The 15,477-nt window shown below is 47.1% G+C and overlaps 1 protein-coding gene across 5 annotated transcripts in view; it reads right to left on the bottom strand.

Annotated features, from left to right (window-relative positions):
* LOC118949698 overlaps positions 1 to 15,477 on the bottom strand; it is a 51,016-nt gene that overhangs the window by 29,619 nt on the left and 5,920 nt on the right. For all 5 annotated transcript variants that reach the window (XM_036973723.1, XM_036973724.1, XM_036973722.1 and 2 more), the window contains exons 3-8: positions 10,634 to 10,766; positions 9,518 to 9,611; positions 8,955 to 9,056; positions 6,823 to 6,871; positions 6,506 to 6,674; positions 3,633 to 3,758 (exon numbers count right to left, since the gene is read on the bottom strand). In XM_036973723.1, coding sequence (XP_036829618.1) covers positions 3,633 to 3,758; positions 6,506 to 6,674; positions 6,823 to 6,871; positions 8,955 to 9,056; positions 9,518 to 9,611; positions 10,634 to 10,766 — 673 coding nt within the window. The remainder of the gene's footprint in view (positions 1 to 3,632; positions 3,759 to 6,505; positions 6,675 to 6,822; positions 6,872 to 8,954; positions 9,057 to 9,517; positions 9,612 to 10,633; positions 10,767 to 15,477) is intronic.

The following is a 15,477-nucleotide window of genomic DNA, read 5'->3' on the forward strand; positions in this document are numbered from 1 at the left end:
AGATCTACAGCTGAGGTGGGAGACTCTGTCCATAGGACAACAATCAGTCGTATATTGCACAAATCTGGCCTTTATGGAAGAGTGGCAAGAAGAAAGCCATTTCTTAAAGATATCCATAAAAAGTGTTGTTTAAAGTTTGCCACAAGCCACCTGGGAGACACACCAAACATGTGGAAGAAGGTGCTCTGGTCAGATTAAACCAAAATTGAACTTTTTGGCAACAATGCAAGACGTTATGTTTGGCGTAAAAGCAACACAACTCATCATCCTGAACACACCATCCCCACTGTCAAACATGGTGGTGGCAGCATCATGGTTTGGGCCTGCTTTTCTTCAGCAGGGACAAGGAAAGATGGTTAAAATTAATGGGAAGATGGATGGAGCCAAATACAGGACCATTCTGGAAGAAAACCTGATGGAGTCTGCAAAAGACCTGAGACTGGGACGGAGATTTGTCTTCCAACAAGACAATGATCCAAAACATAAAGCAAAATCTACAATGGAATGGTTCAAAAATAAACATATCCAGGTGTTAGAATGGCCAAGTCAAAGTCCAGACCTAAATCCAATCGAGAATCTGTGGAAAGAACTGAAAACTGCTGTTCACAAATGCTCTCCATCCAACCTCACTGAGCTCGAGCTGTTTTGCAAGGAGGAATGGGAAAAAATGTCAGTCTCTCGATGTGCAAAACTGATAGAGACATACCCCAAGCGACTTACAGCTGTAATCGCAGCAAAAGGTGGCGCTACAAAGTATTAACTTAAGGGGGCTGAATAATTTTGCACGCCCAATTTTTCAGTTTTGATTTGTTAAAAAAGTTTGAAATATCCAATAAATGTCGTTCCACTTCATGATTGTGTCCCACTTGTTGTTGATTATTCACAAAAAAATACAGTTTTATATCTTTATGTTTGAAGCCTGAAATGTGGCAAAAGGTCGCAAAGTTCAAGGGGGCCGAATACTTTCGCAAGGCACTGTACATGATCTGGAAGGTATTGCCACCAACGTTTCTTTATATCTGGAAGGTATTGCCACCAATGTTGGTGGTCCTATGTTGGATCTCTAGAGGGTAAAGAAGTCCTATGTCCTATTGAATGTGGTGGTCCTATGTTGGATCTCTAGGGGGTAATGAAGTCCTATGTCCTATTGAATGTGGTGGTCCTATGTTGGATCTCTAGGGGGTAATGAAGTCCTATGTCCTATTGAATGTGGTGGTCCTATGTTGGATCTCTAGGGGGTAATGAAGTCCTATGTTGGATCGCTAGGGGGTAATGAAGTCCTATGTTGGATCGCTAGGGGGTAATGAAGTCCTATGTTGAATCGCTAGGAGGTAATGAAGTCCTATGTTGGATCGCTAGGGGGTAATGAAGTCCTATGTTGAATCGATAGGAGGTAATGAAGTCCTATGTTGGATCGCTAGGGGGTAATGACGTCCTATGTTGGATCGCTAGGGGGTAATGAAGTCCTATGTTGGATCGCTAGGGGGTAATGAAGTCCTATGTTGGATCGCTAGGGGGTAATGAAGTCTTATGTTGGATCGCTAGGGGGTAATGAAGTCCTATGTTGGATCGCTAGGGGGTAATGACGTCCTATGTTGGATCGCTAGGGGTTAATGAAGTGTTTTGGCCAAAATGATCATCAGCACTCCGCATCCAAACTGACACTTCAATATTCTGAAACCATTAGCATCTTCTGAAACCATCAGCATCTTCTGAAACCATCAGCATCTTCTGAAACCATCAGCATCTTCTTAAACCATTAGCATCTTCTGAAACCATTAGCATCTTCTGAAACCATTAGCATCATCTCCAGAGACCTGTAGCATGACTCACTATGAAGCACGGGCCTCTGGGGCAGACACAGACCCCTACTCTGATATGTCCAAGTACATCCTTCTCCAGAGACTTGTTGCATGACTCAGTCACTATGAAGCACAGGCCTCTGGGACAGACACAGACCCCTACTCTGATAGACAGTGACATGTCCAAGTACATCCTTCTCCAGGGACTTGTATTGTAACATGAATTCTTCAGAACAGCCTGAATTCTTCGGGGGGAATGGACATGTTGATCAATTGGGGAACAAGGGACCTAAACGTGTGACAGTAAAAAACACTCCCCACACCATTACACCTCTGCCACCAGCCTGTACCGTTGACACCAGGCAGGATGGGTCCATGGACCAAATCCTGACTCTTCCACCAGCCTGTACCGTTGACACCAGGCAGGATGAGTCCATAGATCAAACCCTGACTCTTCCATCAGCCTGTACCGTTGACACCAGGCAGGACGGGTCCATGGATCAAACCCTGACTCTTCCATCAGCCTGTACCGTTGACACCAGGCAGGATGGGTCCATGGATCAAACCCTGACTCTTCCATCAGCCTGTACCGTTGACACCAGGCAGGACGGGTCCATGGATCAAACCCTGACTCTTCCATCAGCCTGTACCGTTGACACCAGGCAGGATGAGTCCATAGATCAAATCCTGACTCTTCCATCAGCCTGTACCGTTGACACCAGGCAGGATGGGTCCATGGACCAAATCCTGACTCTTCCACCAGCCTGTACCGTTGACACCAGGCAGGATGAGTCCATAGATCAAACCCTGACTCTTCCATCAGCCTGTACCGTTGACACCAGGCAGGACGGGTCCATGGATCAAACCCTGACTCTTCCATCAGCCTGTACCGTTGACACCAGGCAGGATGGGTCCATGGATCAAACCCTGACTCTTCCATCAGCCTGTACCGTTGACACCAGGCAGGACGGGTCCATGGATCAAACCCTGACTCTTCCATCAGCCTGTACCGTTGACACCAGGCAGGATGGGTCCATGGATCAAACCCTGACTCTTCCATCAGCGTGGCGGAACAGATTCGTCGGACCAGGCAGTGTTTTTCCACTCCTCAATTGTCCAGTGTTGGTGATGGCGTGCACACTGGAGCTGCTTCTTCTTGTTTTTAATCTGATAGTCTGCTGAAATAGCCAATCTGTGATAAGGACCGACTGAGTTTCTGATATGCCGTTCTGCGCCGTTATTTGTCTGTTTGTGGCCCGCCTGTTAGCTTGCACCATTCTTGCCCTTCTCCTTTGACCCCTCTCTTCAACGAGCTGTTTTCACCCTGCCGCTGACTGGATGTGTTTTGTTTGTCGCACAGTTCTCGGTAAACCCTAGACACTGTAATGCGTGAAAAGCCCAGGAGGGCGGACATTTCTGAGATCCTGGAACTGGCACCGACCATCAAAACATGGCTCAAAGATACTTAGGTCACTAGTTTTGCCCATTCTAAAGTTAAATGGAACAGTAACTGAATGCCTTGCTGCCTGCTTCATATAGCATGACAAGGACATGTGACTCACTGTCTGTAGGAGCGTACCATTTGGGTGAACGGTGGGGGTCTAATCCATTAGTCTTGGTAACTGTACAGGTGATTTTAACTTTGTGTGGGGTGGAATGTTTTAGTCAGGGATTTGGATTAAAATGGCCACAGGACTGTTTGAAAAAGGAATCATATACAAAATGAGCCAATTGTGAAATCAGTGTGTGTGTGTGTGTGTGTGGTGTGGTGTGGTGTGTGTGGTGTGGTGTGGTGTGGTGTGGTGTGGTGTGGTGTGTGTGTGTGTGTACCCAGGAGGTTGACAGTGTGTAATGAAGAGTTGAGCTGCTCCAAGTCTCATAACAGCTGCTGCTCTCGGTCTCTCTCTCTCCGCACGTCCAAGGAAGCGGCACACACACTCAAACACCTGCGAATAACTGCAACACACACACACACACACACAACAAAAATTAACACAAACAACAGAAAACAGTAAATAAGGATAATACTCCCCAGTCCCCAGTCCAACATGGTAATACTCCCCAGTCCAACATGGTAATACTCCCCAGTCCCCAGTCCAACATGGTAATACTCCCCAGTCCAACATGGTAATACTCCCCAGTCCAACATGGTAATACTCCCCAGTCCAACATGGTAATACTCCCCAGTTCCCGTCCAACATGTTAATACTCCCCAGTCCCCAGTCCAACATGGTAATACTCCCCAGTCCCCAGTCCAACATGGTAATACTCCCCAGTCCAACATGGTAATACTCCCCAGTCCAACATGATAATACTCCCCAGTCCAACATGGTAATACTCCCCAGTCCAACATGGTAATACTCCCCAGTCCAACATGGTAATACTCCCCAGTCCCCAGTCCAACATGGTAATACTCCCCAGTCCAACATGGTAATACTCCCCAGTCCAACATGGTAATACTCCCCAGTCCCCAGTCCAACATGGTAATACTCCCCAGTCCCCAGTCCAACATGGTAATACTCCCCAGTCCAACATGGTAATACTCCCCAGTCCAACATGGTAATACTCCCCAGTCCAACATGGTAATACTCCCCAGTTCCCGTCCAACATGTTAATACTCCCCAGTCCCCAGTCCAACATGGTAATACTCCCCAGTCCCCAGTCCAACATGGTAATACTCCCCAGTCCAACATGGTAATACTCCCCAGTCCAACATGATAATACTCCCCAGTCCAACATGGTAATACTCCCCAGTCCAACATGGTAATACTCCCCAGTCCCCAGTCCAACATGGTAATACTCCCCAGTCCCCAGTCCAACATGGTAATACTCCCCAGTCCCCAGTCCAACATGGTAATACTCCCCAGTCCAACATGATAATACTCCCCAGTCCAACATGGTAATACTCCCCAGTCCAACATGGTAATACTCCCCAGTCCAACATGGTAATACTCCCCAGTCCCCAGTCCAACATGGTAATACTCCCCAGTCCAACATGGTAATACTCCCCAGTCCCCAGTCCAACATGGTAATACTCCCCAGTCCAACATGGTAATACTCCCCAGTCCAACATGGTAATACTCCCCAGTCCAACATGGTAATACTCCCCAGTCCAACATGGTAATACTCCCCAGTCCAACATGGTAATACTCCCCTGTCCCCAGTCCAACATGGTAATACTCCCCAGTCCCCAGTCCAACATGGTAATACTCCCCAGTCCAACATGGTAATACTCCCCAGTCCCCAGTCCAACATGGTAATACTCCCCAGTCCCCAGTCCAACATGGTAATACTCCCCAGTCCCCAGTCCAACATGGTAATACTCCCCAGTCCCCAGTCCAACATGGTAATACTCCCCAGTCCCCAGTCCAACATGGTAATACTCCCCAGTCCCCAGTCCAACATGGTAATACTCCCCAGTCCCCAGTCCAACATGGTAATACTCCCCAGTCCAACATGGTAATACTCCCCAGTCCAACATGGTAATACTCCCCAGTCCAACATGGTAATACTCCCCAGTCCAACATGGTAATACTCCCCAGTCCAACATGGTAATACTCCCCAGTCCCCAGTCCAACATGGTAATACTCCCCAGTCCAACATGGTAATACTCCCCAGTCCAACATGGTAATACTCCACAGTCCCCAGTCCAACATGGTAATACTCCCCAGTCCCCAGTCCAACATGGTAATACTCCCCAGTCCCCAGTCCAACATGGTAATACTCCCCAGTTCCCAGTCCAACATGATAATACTCCCCAGTCCCCAGTCCAACATGGTAATACTCCCCAGTCCAACATGGTAATACTCCCCAGTCCAACATGGTAACACTCCCCAGTCCAACATGGTAATACTCCCCAGTCCCCAGTCCAACATGGTAATACTCCCCAGTCCCCAGTCCAACATGGTAATACTCCCCAGTCCCCAGTCCAACATGGTAATACTCCCCAGTCCCCAGTCCAACATGGTAATACTCCCCAGTCCCCAGTCCAACATGGTAACACTCCCCAGTCCAACATGGTAACACTCCCCAGTCCAACATGGTAATACTCCCCAGTCCAACATGGTAATACTCCCCAGTCCAACATGGTAATACTCCCCAGTCCAACATGGTAATACTCCCCAGTCCAACATGGTAATACTCCCCAGTCCAACATGGTAATACTCCCCAGTCCAACATGGTAATACTCCCCAGTCCAACATGGTAATACTCCCCAGTCCAACATGGTAATACTCCCCAGTCCAACATGGTAATACTCCCCAGTCCAACATGGTAATACTCCCCAGTCCAACATGGTAATACTCCCCAGTCCAACATGGTAATACTCCCCAGTCCAACATGGTAATACTCCCCAGTCCAACATGGTAATACTCCCCAGTCCAACATGGTAATACTCCCCAGTCCAACATGGTAATACTCCCCAGTCCAACATGGTAATACTCCCCAGTCCAACATGGAAATACTCCCCAGTCCAACATGGTAACACTCCCCAGTCCAACATGGTTATACTCCCCAGTCCCCAGTCCAACATGGTAACACTCCCCAGTCCAACATGGTAACAGTCCCCAGTCCAACATGGTAATACTCCCCAGTCCAACATAGTCCCCCTTATTACTCCCCATGGTAATAATCCCCATAGTAACAGTCCCCATAGTAACAAGATATTAACGATGGAACACGAGTCGATGGAACACGAGTCTTACTCGTAGACCAGTAGCAGCAGGTGATTTGATTGGCAGTTCCCGCATTCCAAACGATTGGCTGTGTGGCAGTGACAGGCACATTGGACAGCCAATCCCCTCACAGCCACGCCCCTCTGGAAGGAGGCGTACTCCTTGGACAACTCCTCCTCCAACTGCAGCAGTAAGGACTCTACACACACAGAACACAGACGTGTGTGTGTGTGTGTGTGTGTGTGTGTAGTAATGGATGGACATTGTGTGTGTGTGTGTGTGTGTGTGTGTGGGGCTCGTAGTAATGGATGGACATTGTGTGTGTGTGTGTGTGTTTCTTGGTGTACCTGCCAGTCGGAGGTCGCTGTCGATCTCCAGCAGGTTGAAGTTAAACATCTGCAGAAAGTTAAATGAGAATTTAGGCAGACAGACAGACAGACAGACAGGCAGACAGACAGACAGACAGGAGGGTAAACTAACCTGAAGGTTAAAGGTTAAACTAACCTGAAGGTTAAAGGTTAAACTAACCTGAAGGTTAAACTGACCTGAAGGTTAAAGGTTAAACTGACCTGAAGGTTAAAGGTTAAACTGACCTGAAGGTTAAAGGTTAAACTGACCTGAAGGTTAAAGGTTAAACGGACATGAAGGTTAAAGGTTAAACTGACCTGAAGGTTAAACTGATCTGAAGGTTAAAGGTTAAACTGACCTGAAGGTTAAACTGACCTGAAGGTTAAAGGTTAAACTGACCTGAAGGTTAAACTGACCTGCAGGTTAAAGGTTAAACTGACCTGAAGGTTAAACTGACCTGAAGGTTAAAGGTTAAACTGACATGAAGGTTAAAGGTTAAACTGACATGAAGGTTAAAGGTTAAACTGACCTGAAGGTTAAAGGTTAAACTGACCTGAAGGTTAAAGGTTAAACTGACCTGAAGGTTAAACTGATCTGAAGGTTAAAGGTTAAACTGACCTGAAGGTTAAAGGTTAAACTGACCTGAAGGTTTAAGGTTAAACTGACCTGAAGGTTAATGGTTAAACTGACCTGAAGATTAAAGGTTAAACTCCCCTGAAGGTTAAACTGACCTGAAGGTTAAAGGTTAAACTGACCTGAAGGTTAAAGGTTAAACTGACCTGAAGGTTAAACTGACCTGAAGGTTAAAGGTTAAACTGACCTGAAGGTTAAAGGTTAAACTGACCTGAAGGTTAATGGTTAAACTGACCTGAAGGTTAATGGTTAAACTGACCTGAAGGTTAATGGTTAAACTGACCTGAAGGTTAAAGGTTAAACTGACCTGAAGGTTAAACTGATCTGAAGGTTAAAGGTTAAACTGACCTGAAGGTTAAACTGATCTGAAGGTTAATGGTTAAACTGACCTGAAGGTTTAAGGTTAAACTGACATGAAGGTTAAAGGTTAAACTGACCTGAAGGTTAAAGGTTAAACTGACCTGAAGGTTAAAGGTTAAACTGACCTGAAGGTTAAACTGACCTGAAGGTTAAACTGACCTGAAGGTTAAAGGTTAAACTGACCTGAAGGTTAAACTGACCTGAAGGTTAAACTGACCTGAAGGTTAAACTGACCTGAAGGTTAAACGTTAAACTGACCTGAAGGTTAAAGGTTAAACTGACCTGAAGGTTAATGGTTAAACTGACCTGAAGGTTAAACTGACCTGAAGGTTAATGGTTAAACTGACCTGAAGGTTAAACTGACCTGAAGGTTAATGGTTAAACTGACCTGAAGGTTAATGGTTAAACTGACCTGAAGGTTAAACGTTAAACTGACCTGAAGGTTAAACTGACCTGAAGGTTAATGGTTAAACTGACCTGAAGGTTAATGGTTAAACTGACCTGAAGGTTAAACTGACCTGAAGGTTAAACGTTAAACTGACCTGAAGGTTAAAGGTTAAACTGACCTGAAGGTTAAACTGACCTGAAGGTTAAACTGACCTGAAGGTTAAACGTTAAACTGACCTGAAGGTTAATGGTTAAACTGACCTGAAGGTTAAAGGTTAAACTGACCTGAAGGTTAATGGTTAAACTGACCTGAAGGTTAAACTGACCTGAAGGTTTAAGGTTAAACTGACCTGAAGGTTTAAGGTTAAACTGACCTGAAGGTTAATGGTTAAACTGACCTGAAGGTTAAACGTTAAACTGACCTGAAGGTTAAACTGACCTGAAGGTTAAAGGTTAAACTGACCTGAAGGTTAAACGTTAAACTGACCTGAAGGTTAAACGTTAAACTGACATGAAGGTTAAAGGTTAAACTGACCTGAAGGTTAAACGTTAAACTGACCTGAAGGTTAAACGTTAAACTGACCTGAAGGTTAAACGTTAAACTGACCTGAAGGTTAAAGGTTAAACTGACCTGAAGGTTAAACGTTAAACTGACCTGAAGGTTAAACGTTAAACTGACATGAAGGTTAAAGGTTAAACTGACCTGAAGGTTAAACGTTAAACTGACCTGAAGGTTAAAGGTTAAACTGACCTGAAGGTATCCCAGAACCACCTTGTCTCTCTTGTTGCTCCAGAACACACTCCTCTTATGGGCGTTGCAGTGGCACACGCCTGACACAGTCCACACAGAACACTGCAGCGCGCGCGCACACACACACACACACAGAGAAAAGAAAAGCTCTCGGTAATCAACACCACATCTCTGACAGATCTACAGAGTTAACCTTCACATCTCTCTGACAGCTCTACAGAGTTTACTTTCACATCTCTCTGACAGATCTACAGAGTTAACCTTCACATCTCTCTGACAGCTCTACAGAGTTTACTTTCACATCTCTCAGACCGCTCTACAGAGTTAACCTTCACATCTCTCTGACAGCTCTACAGAGTTTACTTTCACATCTCTCAGACCGCTCTACAGAGTTAACCTTCACATCTCTCTGACAGCTCTACAGAGTTCACCTTCACATCTCTCTGAGACCGCTCTACAGAGTTAACCTTCACATCTCTCTGACAGCTCTACAGAGTTTACCTTCACATCTCTCTGAGACAGCTCCACAGAGTTAACCTTCACGTCTCCCTCACACAGCTCACCTCCGAGGCAACCTTGTCACAGACGTAACAGAAGCACTGGTGACAGAAGAGCTGGTTGGATTCTATTGGTCCTCCTACATCACTGTCTGTTGGTCTGGAGGAGAGGAGACAGACTGATGTTAGAAAGCAGAGAAGTGTGGAGGTGTGTCTCACGTGAAGGTGTGTGTGTGTGTGTCTTCCACATGAAGGTGTGTCTCTCACGTGAAGGTGTGTGTCTCTCACGTGAAGGTGTGTGTCTCTCAAGTGAAGGTGTGTGTGTGACTCACGTGAAGGTGTGTCTCACGTGAAAGTGTGTGTCTCTCACGTGAAGGTGTGTGTCTCTCACGTGAAGGTGTGTGTCTCTCACGTGAAGGTGTGTGTGTGACTCACGTGAAGGTGTGTCTCACGTGAAAGTGTGTGTCTCTCACGTGAAGGTGTGTGTGTGTGTGTGTGTCTCTCACGTGAAGGTGTGTGTCTCTCATGTGAAGGTGTGTGTCTCTCACATGAAGGTGTGTGTCTCTCACGTGAAGGTGTGTGTGTGACTCACGTGAAGGTGTGTCTCACGTGAAAGTGTGTGTCTCTCACGTGAAGGTGTGTGTCTCTCACGTGAAGGTGTGTGTGTGACTCACGTGAAGGTGTGTCTCACGTGAAAGTGTGTGTCTCTCACGTGAAGGTGTGTGTGTGTGTGTCTCACATGAAGGTGTGTGTCTCTCAAGTGAAGGTGTGTGTCTCTCACGTGAAGGTGTGTGTGTGACTCACGTGAAGGTGTGTGTGTCTCTCACGTGAAGGTGTGTGTGTGTGTCTTCCATATGAAGGTGTGTGTCTCTCACGTGAAGGTGTGTGTGTGTCTCTCACGTGAAGGTGTGTGTCTCTCACGTGTAGGTGTGTATGTCTCTCAGGTGAAGGTGTGTGTCTCTCACGTGAAGGTGTGTGTCTCTCACGTGAAGGTGTGTGTGTGTGTCTCTCACGTGAAGGTGTATGTCTCTCACGTGAAGGTGTGTGTGTGTGTGTCTCCCACGTGAAGGTGTGTGCGTGAATCACGTGAAGGTGTGTGTGTGTGTCTCTCACGTGAAGGTGTGCGTCTCCCACATGAAGGTGTGTGTGTGTCTCCCACGTGAAGGTGTGCGCGTGACTCACGTGAAGGTGTGTGCGGTACAATCATAGCGTGCGTGAGGCAGCACCTCTCCTCTCTGACAGAAGGTAACGACCAGGTCCTCTTCTCCTTCAGGATCATGTGACCTGCTGCAGTTAGACGGATCTACTGGGTATACTATATACACAGGGGATACAGAGACCACAGGGGTTTAGACTCATCTACTGGGTATACTATATACACAGGGGATACAGAGGCCACAGGGGTTTAGACTGATCTACTGGGTATACTATATACACAGGGGATTCAGAGACCACAGGGGTTTAGACTCATCTACTGGGTATACTATATACACAGGGGATACAGAGACCACAGGGGTTTAGACTCATCTACTGGGTATACTATATACACAGGGGATACAGAGACCACAGGGGTTCGCCTCATCTACTGGGTATACTATATACACAGGGGATACAGAGACCACAGGGGTTTAGACTGATCTACTGGGTATACTATATACACAGGGGATACAGAGACCACAGGGGATACAGAGACCACAGGGGTTTAGACTCATCTACTGGGTATACTATATACACAGGGGATACAGAGACCACAGGGGTTTAGACTCATCTACTGGGTATACTATATACACAGGGGATACAGAGACCACAGGGGTTTAGACTCATCTACTGGGTATACTATATACACAGGGGATACTGAGCCACAGGGGTTTAGACTCATCTACTGGGTATACTATATACACAGGGGATACAGAGACCACAGGGGTTTAGACTGATCTACTGGGTATACTATATACACAGGGGATACAGAGGCCACAGGGGTTTAGACTGATCTACTGGGTATACTATATACACAGGGGATACAGAGGCCACAGGGGTTTAGACTGATCTACTGGGTATACTATATACACAGGGGATACAGAGACCACAGGGGTTTAGACTGATCTCCTGGGTATACTATATACACAGGGGATACAGAGACCACAGGGGTTTAGACTGATCTACTGGGTATACTATATACACAGGGGATACAGAGGCCACAGGGGTTTAGACTGATCTACTGGGTATACTATATACACAGGGGATACAGAGACCACAGGGGATACAGAGACCACAGGGGATACAGAGACCACAGGGGATACAGAGACCACGGGGGTTTAGACTGATCTACTGGGTATACTATATGCACAGGGGATACAGAGGCCACAGGGGTTTAGACTGATCTACTGGGTATACTATATACACAGGGGATACAGAGACCACAGGGGATACAGAGACCACAGGGGATACAGAGACCACAGGGGATACAGAGACCACGGGGGTTTAGACTGATCTACTGGGTATAATATATACACAGGGGATACAGAGGCCACAGGGGTTTAGACTGATCTACTGGGTATACTATATACACAGGGGATACAGAGACCACAGGGGTTTAGACTGATCTACTGGGTATACTATATACACAGGGGATACAGAGACCACGGGGGTTTAGACTCATCTACTGGGTATACTATATACACAGGGGATACAGAGACCACAGGGGTTTAGACTGATCTACTGGGTATACTATATACACAGGGGATACAGAGACCACAGGGGATACAGAGACCACAGGGGATACAGAGACCACAGGGGATACAGAGACCACGGGGGATACAGAGACCACAGGGGATACAGAGACCACAGGGGTTTAGACTCATCTACTGGGTATACTATATACACAGGGGATACTGAGACCACAGGGGATACAGAGACCACAGGGGATACAGAGACCACAGGGGATACAGAGACCACAGGGGATACAGAGACCACAGGGGATACAGAGACCACAGGGGATACAGAGACCACGGGGGTTTAGACTCATCTACTGGGTATACTATATCCACAGGGGATACAGAGACCACAGGGGATACAGAGACAACAGGGGATACAGAGACCACAGGGGATACAGAGACCACAGGGGATACAGAGACCACGGGGGTTTAGACTCATCTACTGGGTATCATATATACACAGGAGATACAGAGAGCACAGGGGTTTAGACTGATCTACAGGGTATACTATATACACAGGGGATACAGACACCACAGGGGTTCGCCTCATCTACTGGGTATACTATATCCACAGGGGATACAGAGACCACAGGGGATACAGATACCACAGGGGATACAGAGACCACAGGGGATACAGACCCCACAGGGGATACAGAGACCACAGGGGATACAGAGACCACGGGGGTTTAGACTCATCTACTGGGTATACTATATACACAGGGGATACAGAGACCACAGGGGATACAGAGACCACAGGGGATACAGAGACCACAGGGGATACAGAGACCACAGGGGATACAGAGACCACGGGGGTTTAGACTCATCTACTGGGTATACTATATCCACAGGGGATACAGAGACCACAGGGGATACAGATACCACAGGGGATACAGAGACCACAGGGGATACAGAGACCACGGGGGATACAGAGACCACGGGGGTTTAGACTCATCTACTGGGTATACTATATACACAGGGGATACAGAGACCACAGGGGTTTAGACTGATCTACAGGGTATACTATATACACAGGGGATACAGAGACCACAGGGGTTCGCCTCATCTACTGGGTATACTATATCCACAGGGGATACAGAGACCACAGGGGATACAGAGACCACAGGGGATACAGAGACCACAGGGGATACAGAGACCACAGGGGATACAGAGACCACGGGGGTTTAGACTCATCTACTGGGTATACTATATACACAGGGGATACAGAGACCACAGGGGATACAGAGACCACAGGGGATACAGAGACCACGGGGGATACAGAGACCACGGGGGATACTGAGACCACAGGGGATACAGAGACCACGGGGGATACAGAGACCACAGGGGATACAGAGACCACGGGGGTTTAGACTCATCTACTGGGTATACTATATACACAGGGGATTCAGAGACCACAGGGGTTTAGACTCATCTACTGGGTATACTATATACACAGGGGATACAGAGACCACAGGGGTTTAGACTCATCTACTGGGTATACTATATACACAGGGGATACAGAGACCACAGGGGTTCGCCTCATCTACTGGGTATACTATATACACAGGGGATACAGAGACCACAGGGGTTTAGACTGATCTACTGGGTATACTATATACACAGGGGATACAGAGACCACAGGGGATACAGAGACCACAGGGGTTTAGACTCATCTACTGGGTATACTATATACACAGGGGATACAGAGACCACAGGGGTTTAGACTCATCTACTGGGTATACTATATACACAGGGGATACAGAGACCACAGGGGTTTAGACTCATCTACTGGGTATACTATATACACAGGGGATACTGAGCCACAGGGGTTTAGACTCATCTACTGGGTATACTATATACACAGGGGATACAGAGACCACAGGGGTTTAGACTGATCTACTGGGTATACTATATACACAGGGGATACAGAGGCCACAGGGGTTTAGACTGATCTACTGGGTATACTATATACACAGGGGATACAGAGGCCACAGGGGTTTAGACTGATCTACTGGGTATACTATATACACAGGGGATACAGAGACCACAGGGGTTTAGACTGATCTCCTGGGTATACTATATACACAGGGGATACAGAGACCACAGGGGTTTAGACTGATCTACTGGGTATACTATATACACAGGGGATACAGAGGCCACAGGGGTTTAGACTGATCTACTGGGTATACTATATACACAGGGGATACAGAGACCACAGGGGATACAGAGACCACAGGGGATACAGAGACCACAGGGGATACAGAGACCACGGGGGTTTAGACTGATCTACTGGGTATACTATATGCACAGGGGATACAGAGGCCACAGGGGTTTAGACTGATCTACTGGGTATACTATATACACAGGGGATACAGAGACCACAGGGGATACAGAGACCACAGGGGATACAGAGACCACAGGGGATACAGAGACCACGGGGGTTTAGACTGATCTACTGGGTATAATATATACACAGGGGATACAGAGGCCACAGGGGTTTAGACTGATCTACTGGGTATACTATATACACAGGGGATACAGAGACCACAGGGGTTTAGACTGATCTACTGGGTATACTATATACACAGGGGATACAGAGACCACGGGGGTTTAGACTCATCTACTGGGTATACTATATACACAGGGGATACAGAGACCACAGGGGTTTAGACTGATCTACTGGGTATACTATATACACAGGGGATACAGAGACCACAGGGGATACAGAGACCACAGGGGATACAGAGACCACAGGGGATACAGAGACCACGGGGGATACAGAGACCACAGGGGATACAGAGACCACAGGGGTTTAGACTCATCTACTGGGTATACTATATACACAGGGGATACTGAGACCACAGGGGATACAGAGACCACAGGGGATACAGAGACCACAGGGGATACAGAGACCACAGGGGATACAGAGACCACAGGGGATACAGAGACCACAGGGGATACAGAGACCACAGGGGATACAGAGACCACGGGGGTTTAGACTCATCTACTGGGTATACTATATCCACAGGGGATACAGAGACCACAGGGGATACAGAGACAACAGAGGATACAGAGACCACAGGGGATACAGAGACCACAGGGGATACAGAGACCACGGGGGTTTAGACTCATCTACTGGGTATCCTATATACACAGGGGATACAGAGACCACAGGGGTTTAGACTGATCTACTGGGTATACTATATACACAGGGGATACAGAGACCACAGGGGTTCGCCTCATCTACTGGGTATACTATATCCACAGGGGATACAGAGACCACAGGGGATACAGATACCACAGGGGATACAGAGA

Source organism: Oncorhynchus mykiss, unplaced genomic scaffold (assembly GCF_013265735.2).
Source record: "Oncorhynchus mykiss isolate Arlee unplaced genomic scaffold, USDA_OmykA_1.1 un_scaffold_297, whole genome shotgun sequence".
Classification (NCBI taxonomy): Eukaryota; Metazoa; Chordata; class Actinopteri; order Salmoniformes; family Salmonidae; genus Oncorhynchus; species Oncorhynchus mykiss.